Source organism: Rhinoraja longicauda, unplaced genomic scaffold (assembly GCF_053455715.1).
Source record: "Rhinoraja longicauda isolate Sanriku21f unplaced genomic scaffold, sRhiLon1.1 Scf000439, whole genome shotgun sequence".
Lineage (NCBI taxonomy): Eukaryota > Metazoa > Chordata > Chondrichthyes > Rajiformes > Arhynchobatidae > Rhinoraja > Rhinoraja longicauda.
The window spans coordinates 29952-42346 of NW_027601656.1; the positions used below are offsets into that span (position 1 = coordinate 29952).

The window sequence follows — 12395 nt, forward strand, 5'->3', positions numbered from 1 at the left end:
CGTATTGCCCTTTTTGTTACCTTCTGTTATCCTTTGAAAGTTCCCCAAACCTTTGGCTTACTCCCCTTAGAATCTTTCTTCTTCTTTGGAAAGAAATGATCCTGCATCTTAGACAATAGACAATAGACAATAGGTGCAGGAGTAGGCCATTCAGCCCTTCGAGCCAGCACCGCCATTCAATGCGATCATGGCTGATCACTCTCAATCAGTACCCCGTTCCTGCCTTCTCCCCATACCCCCTCACTCCGCTATCCTTAAGAGCTCTATCCAGCTCTCTCTTGAAAGCATCCAACGAACTGGCCTCCACTGCCTTCTGAGGCAGAGAATTCCACACCTTCACCACCCTCTGACTGAAAAAGTTCTTCCTCATCTCCGTTCTAAATGGCCTACCCCTTATTCTCAAACTGTGGCCCCTTGTTCTGGACTCCCCCAACATTGGGAACGTGTTATCTGCCTCTAATGTGTCCAATCCCCTAATTATCTTATATGTTTCAATAAGATCCCCCCTCATCCTTCTAAATTCCAGTGTATACAAGCCCAATCGCTCCAGCCTTTCAACATACGACAGTCCCGCCATTCCGGGAATTAACCTAGTGAACCTACGCTGCACGCCCTCCATAGCAAGAATATCCTTCCTCAAATTTGGAGACCAAAACTGCACACAGTACTCCAGGTGCGGTCTCACCAGGGCCCGGTACAACTGTAGAAGGACCTCTTTGCTCCTATACTCAACTCCTCTTGTTACGAAGGCCAACATTCCATTGGCTTTCTTCACTGCCTGCTGAACCTGCATGCTTCCTTTCATTGACTGATGCACTAGGACACCCAGATCTCGTTGAACTCCCCCTCCTCCTAACTTGACACCATTCAGATAATAATCTGCCTTTCTATTCTTACTTCCAAAGTGAATAACCTCACACTTATCTACATTAAACTGCATCTGCCATGTATCCGCCCACTCACACAACCTGTCCAAGTCACCCTGCAGCCTTATTGCATCTTCCTCACAATTCACACTACCCCCCAACTTAGTATCATCTGCAAATTTGCTAATGGTACTTTTAATCCCTTCGTCTAAGTCATTAATGTATATCGTAAATAGCTGGGGTCCCAGCACCGAACCTTGCGGTACCCCACTGGTCACTGCCTGCCATTCCGAAAGGGACCCATTTATCCCCACTCTTTGCCTTCTGTCTGTCAACCAATTTTCTATCCATGTCAGTACCCTACCCCCAATACCATGTGCCCTAATTTTGCCCACTAATCTCCTATGTGGGACCTTGTCGAAGGCTTTCTGAAAGTCGAGGTACACCACATCCACTGACTCTCCCTTGTCAATTTTCCTAGTTACATCCTCAAAAAATTCCAGTAGATTTGTCAAGCATGATTTCCCCTTCGTAAATCCATGCTGACTCGGAATGATCCCGTTACTGCTATCCAAATGCTCAGCAATTTCGTCTTTTATAATTGACTCCAGCATCTTCCCCACCACTGATGTCAGACTAACTGGTCTATAATTACCCGTTTTCTCTCTCCCTCCTTTCTTAAAAAGTGGGATAACATTTGCTATCCTCCAATCCACAGGAACTGATCCTGAATCTATAGAACATTGAAAAATGATCTCCAATGCTTCCACTATTTCTAGAGCCACCTCCTTAAGTACTCTGGGATGCAGACCATCAGGCCCTGGGGATTTATCAGCCTTCAGTCCCATCAGTCTACCCAAAACCATTTCCTGCCTAATGTGGATTTCCTTCAGTTCCTCCATCACCCTAGGTTCTCCGGCCCCTAGAACATTTGGGAGATTGTGTGTATCTTCCTCAGTGAAGACAGATCCAAAGTAACGGTTTAACTCGTCTGCCATTTCTTTGTTCCCCATAATAAATTCCCCTGCTTCTGTCTTCAAGGGACCCACATTTGCCTTGACTATTTTTTTCCTCTTCACGTACCTAAAAAAACTTTTGCTATCCTCCTTTATATTATTGGCTAGTTTACCCTCGTACCTCATCTTTTCTCCCCGTATTGCCTTTTTAGTTAACTTTTGTTGCTCTTTAAAAGAGTCCCAATCCTCTGTCTTCCCACTCTTCTTTGCTATGTTATACTTCCTCTCCTTAATTTTTATGCTGTCCCTGACTTCCCTCGTCAGCCACAGGTGTCTCTTACTCCCCTTAGAGTCTTTCCACCTCTTTGGAATAAATCGATCCTGCAACCTCTGCATTATTCCCAGGAATACCTGCCATTGCTGTTCTACCGTCTTCCCTGCTAGGGCCTCCTTCCAATCAATTTTGGCCAGCTCCTGCCTCATGCCTCTGTAATCCCCTTTGCTATACTGTAATACCGACACTTCCGATTTTCCCTTCTGCCTTTCCATTTGCAGAGTAAAACTTATCATGTTGTAATCACTGCCTCCTAATGGCTCTTTTACCTCTAGTCCCCTTATCAGATCAGGATCATTACACAACACTAAATCCAGAATTGCCTTCTCCCTGGTAGGCTCCAGTACAAGCTGTTCTAAGAATCCATCTCGAAGGCACTCTACAAACTCTCTTTCCTGGGGTCCATTTCCAACCTGATTTTCCCAGTCTACCTGCATGTTGAAATCTCCCATAACCACCGTAGCATTACATTTTTGACACGCCAATTTTATCTCCTGATTCAACTTGCACCCTATGTCGAGGCTACTGTTTGGGGGCCTATAGATAACTCCCATTAGGGTCTTTTTACCCTTACAATTTCTCATTTCTATCCATACTGATTCAACATCTCCTGATTCTATGTCACCCCTTGCAAGGGAATGAATATCATTCCTTACCATCAGAGCAACCCCACCCCCTCTGCCCACCTGTCTGTCTTTTCTATACGTTGTGTACCCCTGAATATTCAGTTCCCAGCCCTGGTCCTCTTGTAGCCATGTCTCAGTGATCCCTACAACATCATACTTGCCCATGACTAACTGAGCCTCAAGCTCATCCACTTTATTTTTTATACTACGCGCATTTAAGTACAACACTTTAACTTCTGTATTTACCTCCCCTCTCACATCGTTCACAATTGGCCCTGCCCTTAATTTCTTTTCCGCTCTAGAACTTCTGTTCCCATTCTTCCGAGAGTCTTTTGCAATATCTCCTGTATTCCCTTTTACCTCATCTTCATATTCACAATTTGTTAACCCCTCCCCCCCACTACTTAGTTTAAAGCCACAGGTGTCACACTAGCAAACCTGCCTGCCAGAATGTTTGTCCCCCTGCTGTTAAGATGCAACCCGTCCCTTTTGTACAAGTCACCCCTAGCCCAGAAGAGATCCCAGTGGTCCAGAAATCTAAATCCCTGCTCTCTGCACCAGCCCCTCAGCCATAAATTCATACCCTCTATCTCTCTGTTCCTGGCCTCACCAGCACGAGGTACCGGTAGCAGTCCAGAGATAACTACCTTCGACGTCCTACTTCTCAGTGCTTTTCCCAACTCTCTAAACTCCCGCTGTAGCACCTCCTTCCTCTTCCGCCCGACGTCATTCGTGCCCACGTGCACAACGACTTCAGGTTGATCGCCTTCCCTCACTAGGATTTTCTGAAGCCGGTCTGTGATGTGTTGAACCCTGGCACCAGGGAGGCAACAGACCATCCTCAAGTCCCTCCTGCTGCCACAGAATCTTCTGTCCGTCCCTCGGACTATGGAGTCACCGACCACTACGGCTCTTCCAGACTTCGGTCTCCCCTGTCGAGTATCCTTGCCAACAGGTCCGCCACTCGGACTGGAAACGTCTTCTGCCCCGACAGTTCCCAAGAGGGTATACCTATTTGCAATAGGCACAGCCACTGGGGTCTCCCGTAGTCCACGTCCACTCCCCCCTGAAACAGTCTCCCACCTTCGCTCGACCTGGACCCTTGGCGTGACAGCCTCACAATAGGTCCTGTCGAGGAAACTCTCGCATTCTCGGATGGCCCTGAGGTCATCCAACTGCCTCTCCAACTCCACCACACGTCCCTTCAGGAGCTGCACCTGGACACAGTTCTTGCAGGTGTAGCTCCCAGAAGCTCCAGCGACGTCCCTGTCTTCCCACATCCTGCAGGAAACACACCGCACCAACTTTTCCGCCATCACCTTGTGCCTATAACCAGCTCTGGCTTAAAACAATCGTATCCTCCTCACCTCAGCCTCCTCGCCGAAGACTCGCAGCCAAAGACTCGCACTTTTCTCACTGGGCTGCACCTGAACAGGGCTGCACCCTTTTGCAAGTATTGCTTATATCACCAATTAAATTGCCTGATTGTCCAATTTACCTGACTTCTCACTTAAACTAGCACTTACTTTACTGCTCAGCCAACGGGCGTCCTTGCTCTAGCACTTACTTTACTGCTCAGCCAACGGGCGTCCTTGCTCTGCTCCCGGACTTTTCAAATTGACTACTAGCTTCCTTTTGGCGCTCTTTTTAAACTGCCTGTTCAACTGTGATTAGCACTTACTTTACTGCTCAGCCAACGGGCGTCCTTGCTCTGCTCCCGGACTTTTCAAATTGACTACTAGCTTCCTTTTGGCGCTCTTTTTAAACTGCCTGTTCAACTGTGATTAGCACTTACTTTACTGCTCAGCCAACGGGCGTCCTTGCTCTGCTCCCGGATTATGCCCAGAAATTCCTGCCATTGCTGTTCCACCGACATTCCTGCTAGGATCCTTTTCCATTCGACCTTGGCCAGCTCCTCTATCATGCCTTCATAGTCCCCTTTGTTCAACTGCAACACTGACATTTCTGATTTAACCTTCTCCCTCTCAAATTGCAGATTAAAACTATTCATATTATGGTCACTACCTCCAAGCGGTTCCTTTTCCTCGAGTTCCCTTATTAAATCTGGTTTGTTGGACAACACTGAATCCAGAATTGCCATCTCTCTGGTAGGCTGGAGTACAAACTGCTCTAAGAATCCATCTCGAAGGCACACTGCAAACTCCTTTTCTTGGGGTCCAGAACCAACCTGATTTTCCCTGTCTCCCTGTGAACTGTGAGGAAGGTGCAATGAGGTTGCAGGGTGACTTGGACAGGTTGTGTGAGTGGGTGGATGCATGGCAGATGTAGTTTAATGTGGATAAGTGTGAGGTTATCCACGTTGGTGGTAAGAATAGGAAGGCAGAGTATTATCTGAATGGTGTCAAGTTAGGAAAAGGGGACGTACTACGAGATCTGGGTGTCCTAGTGCATCAGTCACTGAAAGGAAGCATGCAGGTACAGCAGGCAGTGAAGAAAGCCAATGGAATGTTGGCCTTCATAACAAGAGGAGTTGAGTATAGGAGCAAAGAGGTCCTTCTGCAGTTGTACAGAGCCCTAGTGAGACCGCACCTGGAGTACTGTGTGCAGTTTTGGTCTCCAAATTTGAGGAAGGATATTATTGGTATTTAATTGCTAGGTTAATTCCCGGAATGGCGGGACTGTCGTATGTTGAAAGACTGGATCGACTAGGCTTGTATACACTGGAATTTAGAAGGATGAGAGGAGGTCTTATCGAAACGTATAAGATTATTAAGGGGTTGGACACGTTAGAGGCAGGAAACATGTTCCCAATGTTGGGGGAGTCCAGAACAAGGGGCCACAGTTTAAGAATAAGGGGTAGGCCATTTAGAACTGAGATGAGGAAAAAAAAAAATCAGTCAGAGTTGTAAATCTGTGGAATTCTCTGCCTCAGAAGGCAGTGGACGCCAATGCTCTGAATGCATTCAAGAGAGAGCTAGATAGAGCTCTTAAGGATAGCAGAGTCAGGGGGTATGGGGAGAAGGCAGGAACGGGCAGGAACGGGGTACTGATTGAGAATAATCAGAATGGGGTACTGATTGAGAATAATCAACCATGATCACATTGAATGGCGGTGCTGGCTCGAAGGGCCGAATGGCCTCATCCTGCACCTATTGTCTATTGTCTGCCTGCATATTGAAATCTCCCATAACCACAAACCTTTGTTACATGCCAGTTTTAACACCTGCTGCAACTTAAACCCTATACGCTATTGTTTGGGGGTCTGTAGATAACTCCCATTAGTGTCTTCTTACCTTTACAATTCCTCAACTCTATCCACAGTGACTCTATATCGTCAGACCCTATGTCATCTCTCACAAAGGACTCAATTTCATCCCTTCCCAACAGAGCTACCCCACCTCCTCTGCCCACCTGCCTGTCCTTTCTATAGGACGTATAACCCTGAATATTCAGTTCCCAGTCGCGATCCTACTGCAGCCATGTCTCTGTAATCCCCACAATGTCATATCTACCAATCTCTAACTGAGCCTCAAGCTCATCCTCTTTACTTCTTATACTTTGCACATTCATATATAACACTTTTAATCCATTACTCATCTCACCTTTCACATCGATTCCTATTACACTTGGCCATTCTCTCCTATCCTTTCGTGAGCTTTCTGTCCCGTTAATTCTGGGGTCTTAACTTTTCCTATACTCTCTTTCCCTTCAACTCCATCTTTGTTTATCCCATTTGACATCCCCCCTCCCCCCACTATTTAGTTTAAAAGAGGGGATGAATGGGAAATACATGACTCGGGGAAGGGAAATGGTCCATTTTACTCATCAATCCAGAAAGAATCAGCATTCTGTCTGGGCGATGCTTTCCTTGCCTAAACCAGCCTTTCTCCTTGAATCACTCCATGACCCACAACTCCTATCTCAAGCCTCGTGCTCTTGGAATGTCACCTGATGCTGCAAAACTTTGCATCAAATATTCAGCCTGTCATGTCTTGATCTGTGACTGGGAGACTGATGCCACAGTTTAAAATCAGGTCTTGATGTTAAAATCTGGGGTATCTCCGTGAAGCCAATATTCCAAGAGAAGAATAACTCAATTCACGCCACGCTGCATCACAGCTGCTCTGTCTTTGCCTCCCTGTAAATAACACAGCCAGGGTCAACAGTGTTTAATTGTTCCACAATGAAATTCTAACTTCCTGCAGCTTAACAAGTCTGTTAACGCAATAACATGCAGATAAATAGAAAGTAATCAATACAATACCAACAACAGTAATACCAGGTAGACATAAAAACAGAAAAGACTGGAAATACTGCGTAGGTCAGGCCGCATCTGTGGGAAGGGAAACAAAGTTCAAGTTTCCTTCAGCAGTGTGCTGACAAAGGGTGTACAATATTTCAGGTTGAATTTGGACCATGGCTGGGGACATCTCCCATTCAACAGACTTTGCTGATACACTTTACGTTCTGTGTTCACTTATAATTTTAAGTGACTGTTGTACCTTCTATCTGTGCTTGTTGTGTTGCAGATTTGTGAACTGTGCCAGAAAGGAGGAGGAACAGAACCTTGTTGCCTTCCAGCACCGGGGCAACATTTACTACAGGACCTGCAAGCCGGTTCGTCCTCACTGCGAGTTGCTGGTCTGGTACGGTGATGACTATGCCAAGGAGCTGGGAATCACATGGACCACAATGTGGATGTCAAACCAAGACCCAAAACGTGAGGATTCTGCACAAATCGGGGAACTGCAGGCAACTTTAATTGTGTGGGAAGGAACTGCAGATGCTGCAGATAGACACAAAATGCTGGATTTACTCAGGGGGACAGGCAGCATCTCGTGAGAGAAGGGATGGGTGATGTTTTGGGTCGAGACACTTCCGACTAGTTAGGGAAGAGGGAAACGAGAGATATTAAACAACAATGTGGAGAGATAAAGAACAATGAATGAAAGATATGCAAAAAAGTAAAAATAATAAAGGAAACCTACCATTTCTGGACTATCTCCGACATCTCCCTACCGTTTCTGGACCTCACCATCTCCATCACAGGAGACAGACTAGTGACTGACATCTACTATAAACCCACTGACTCGCACAGCTATCTGGACTACACTTCATCCCACCCTGTCTCCTGCAAAAAGTCTATCCCCTACTCCCAATTCTTCCGTCTTCGCTGCATCTGCGCCCGGGATGAGGTGTTTCACACTAGGACATCAGAGATGTCCCACCCCATCAGCCAGAGTATCCAACAAATCATCCTCCAACATTTCCGTCACCTCCAACGGGACCCCACTACTGGCCACATCTTCCCATCCCCTCCCCTTTCTGCGTTCCACAGAGACCGTTCCCTCCGTAACTCCCTGGTCCACTCGTCCCTTCCTACCCAAACCACCCCATCCCCACGCATTGTCCCCTGCAACCGCAGGAGATGCAACACCTATCCCTTTACCTCCCCCCTCAACTCCATCCAAGGACCGAAACAGTCTTTCCAGGTGAGACAGAGGTTCACCTGCACTTCCTCCAACCTCATCCATTGCATCCGCTGCTCTAAATGTCAATTTCTTTACATTGGCGAAACCGAACGCAGGCTCGGCGATCGTTTCGTTCAACACCTTCACTCAGTCCGCCTTAACCAACCTGATCTCCCGGTGGCTGAGCACTTCAACTTCCCCTTCCACTTCCAGTATGACCTTTCTGTCATGGGCCTCCTCCAATGCCATAGTGAGGCCCACCGGAAATTGGAGGAACAGGACCTCATATTTGGCTTGGGCAGCTTGCAGCCCAGCGGAATGAACATTGACCTCAACTTTAGATAATTCCTCTGTCCCTCTCTTCCCCTTCCCCTTCCCAGTTCTTCCTCTATCTTCCTGTCTCCACTTATATCCTTCCTCTGTCCAGCCCCCCTGACATCAGTCTGAAGAAGGGTCTCGACCCGAAACGTCACCCATTCCTTCTCTCCTGAGATGCTGCCTGACCTGTTGAGTTACTTCAGAATTTTGTGAATAAGGGAAACAGGTCTTTGTTATCTGTTTGTTTATGTGAAAATAAGAAGCTGGTGTGACTTGGGTGGGGGAGGGAGAGAGAGAAAGGGAATACCGAGGTTACTTGAAGTTAGAGAAATCAATATTCATACCACTGGGCTGCAAGCTGCCCAAGCAAAATATGAGATGCTGTTCCTCCAATTTGCGTTTAACCTCACTCTGGCAATGGTGGCGACTTAGGACAGAAAGGTCAGTGTGGGAATGGGTAGGAGAATTAAAGTGTTTAGCAACCAGGAGATCAGGTAGGTTCAGGCGGACTGCGTGAAGGTGTTCAGCAAAACGATGTTTGGTCTTGCCAATGTGTAAGAGTCCACATCTTGAACACAGTAGATGAGGTTGGAGGAGGTGCAAGTGAACCTCTGCCCAACCTGAAAGGACTGTTGGGGTGCCTGGACAGATTTGAAGGAGGAGGTATTGGGGCAGATGTTGCATCTCCTGCAAGGGAAGGTACCTGGGGAGGGGGTGGTTTGGGTGGGAAGGGCCCAATTAACCAGGGAGTTGCGGAGGGAACGGTTTCTGTGGAAGGCGGAAAGGGGTGGAGATGGGAAGACGTGACTAGTGGTGGGATACCGTTGGAGGTGGCGAAAATGTCGGAGGATTATGTGTTGTATGTGAGGGCTGATGGGGTGAAAGGTAAGGACTAGCGGACTCTGTCTCTGTTACGAATAGGGAGAGGGGGAGGAAGGCAGAGCTGTGGGGTACCGAGGAAACAGGAGTGAGGCCTCATCTCTGATGGGAGAGGGGAACCTCCATTCCCTAAAGAATGAGGACATGTCAGATGTCCTGGTAGGGAACCCCTCATCTTGATGTGGCGTAGACGGAGGAATTAGGAATAGGGGATGGAGTCTTTGCAGTAAGCAGGGTGGGAAGAAGTGTAGACAAGGTAGTTGTGGACTGTCAGTGGGTTTGTAATAGATGTCAGCCTGTGATGGAGACTGAGATCAAGAAAGGCGAGGGTGGTGTCAAAGATGGTCCAAGTGAATTTGAGTGCAGGATGGAAATTGGTGGTGAAGTTAATGAAGTCCATGAGTTCTGGATGGGTGCAGGAGGTAGTACCGATGCACTTGTCAATGTGACGGAGATAGAGGTCAGGGATAGGGCCAGTGTACGCCTGGAACAGGGATTGTTCAACACAATCAAACTTTAACTAATTTACTGTAAAATAATTACGGATGTTTAAAGTGGCACGTCAGAAACTATGATCAAAAACAAAGCAGCAGTCGTAGTAAGGATGAGAAATTTGCAGAATAGTGAAGTGCAGAGAATTGTGCTGAATGATGTCGCAGGTGTCAGAAGCACAAAAACTTTGTGGATGCACTGATTTTATTCAAAACATCCTTGGAGCAACTCACGCTGAATCACTGAGCATTTACAAAGATGCAGTCAGCCCCTTTGCCCTGCTGTCGTCCTCCGCAACTCCCAGCTCATGATGTTATTTGACATCTGCACTTTGCTTTTCACTTGCCCATTTTAACAAACCAGTTATCACACTGGGTTAGAAGAATTCTTAAAAACTTACTGACGTGTACCTTGTTCCTTGGGGGATATCAAAGACAGAATCCATCCCCCTCGAGTCTTTATCAGAATCATCTGGTGATTGATAAATCCCTCCTCCCCACAATCTTTCACTAGTCACGCCTGTAAATTATTTCAATTAACATCTCCGAGCAGCTCCATTAACACTGAAGCATTTACTAATCTGTCTTCCAAATCAGAGCGTGGATTTTTTGCTGAATGTGATCATTTCTGTTTCCTTCTCCAGCGGTAGACGGCGTGACCCAAGGAGACTGTCATCCCTGCCCTCACTGCACTATAGCATTCACCACGGCGGAGTACCTTACAAGGCACTTAAAAAGGCATCCTGAAGCCTCCATACCAACGCCAGCTGGTCAACCTTCTACTCCCAGAGTGGACGCAGATCCACAAAGTAAACGTGAGCAGAGTCCGTTGACACCATCTGACGGAAGGAGGGCAATAGGGAAGTCAGGTGATATTCCAGGACGAATAACGGAGAGACGGCATGAATGTGCTGAATGTGGGAAGTGTTTCACGTGGGCAGGGAACCTCCACCAACACCAGCGGACCCACACCGGAGAGAGGCCGTTCACATGTTCTGTCTGTGGGAAGGGCTTTGCATACTCAGGGAACCTCCACCTGCACCAACGGACCCACACCGGAGAGAGGCCATACACATGTTCTGTCTGTGGGAAGGGCTTTGCACAGGCAGGGACTCTCCATCTACACCAGCGGACCCACACCGGAGAGAGGCCATACACATGTTCTGTCTGTGGGAAGGGCTTTGCACGGGCAGGGACTCTCCACCTACACCAGCGGACCCACACCGGAGAGAGGCCATACACATGTTCTGTCTGTGGGAAGGGCTTTGCACGGGCAGGGACTCTCCACCGACACCAGCGGACCCACACCGGAGAGAGGCCATACACATGTTCTTCTGTCTGTGGGAAGAGCTTTTTTAATCTCTCTCAGCAGAAAGCTCACACCTGCCGTGAAACGTGCCCCGTGTGTGGGAATGTTTTTAAGGACACAGCAGCTTTCACTGTTCACCTGAGAGCCTGTGTAGAACAGTAAAAGTTCACCAATTGTCAGTGTTATCATTTCCTTTATATTATTTTATTTTATATTATTTCAATTATTTCCTTTTGAATTACGTTGAGTAATTATTTATGTTTCCAGTCAGTATCAATATTGGCACTTGCTGTATTTCCCTCTTTATGGTGATACTTTGTGTGGAGAAGTCTGGGGTGTCAGGGATGGGTCCGTGGTTCCCACTCCCTGTGTGAATTGGGGACCAGGGACAGGTATCATTGCCGCATGTCCGACCCCCTCCAGACTGCATCTTCTGACTGGGATAGACTGCCCCCACTGGGATATTCTGACTGTGCTGTTGTGATGCAGTCTGGTTCTCGCACTGAGTTCATCAACACTGCGATTGATAAACCAGCCACTTTTATTGTTGCCGCAAGTCAGGAGAACCGTTCTGTGCCGTGGGCTCATTGCTCCGGTTACTTTGATCAAACTGCTGGTCCCTGCAGGTTTCACTTTATTCCTATGATTCCTAAAATGCTGACACTGGAGTTTGAACGTTTGAAGTGTTGTTCGAAGTATAAACAGAAGGTGAGTTTGTAAATTGAATCGTTGGTTGTGTTGGTTGATGTAATTTATTTAACGGAGGTTTGAGACCCGAAATGTGTTTTAATTTGTATTATTCGGCGTTGTATTTAAAATATTTCTGTGTGAGGCGATTGACCAGCACCCGCGTTGTCCCAGCTAAATCTGTTCATGTTATTCTAATGTTATTAAAGTAATTGTGTTGTGAATCAATGTGATTGGAGTATTTTTAATGGCGGTTGCATCAACTCCTGGGAGCTCCGTGCATCACGTTCCCTGTTGTTGCTGATGGGAAGTGCAGCAGCTCAGTGGACGCACGGCGCTGGTCACTGTGTAATCCCCTCCTGCCTCATCACCAAAGCTTCCCAGCGCTCGGCGCTCCACCCCTGCCGCTGCAGCGCCTGCACACATGCACCGTCCAGTATTTATGCTCTTTGTTCAGCCGGCCGGCTTCACCCTCTGCAGCGCTGCATCAATACACA

At 47.4% G+C, this 12395-nt stretch overlaps 1 protein-coding gene across 1 annotated transcript in view; it reads left to right on the forward strand.

Moving 5' to 3' along the window:
- Window positions 1–11373, forward strand: part of LOC144590973 (histone-lysine N-methyltransferase PRDM9-like) — a 32956-nt gene extending 21583 nt beyond the window's left edge. Inside the window, exons 7-8 of the mRNA XM_078395335.1 lie at window positions 7273–7463; window positions 10547–11373. Coding sequence (XP_078251461.1) covers window positions 7273–7463; window positions 10547–11373 — 1018 coding nt within the window. The remainder of the gene's footprint in view (window positions 1–7272; window positions 7464–10546) is intronic.
- The last annotated feature ends 1022 nt before the right edge of the window (window positions 11374–12395 follow it).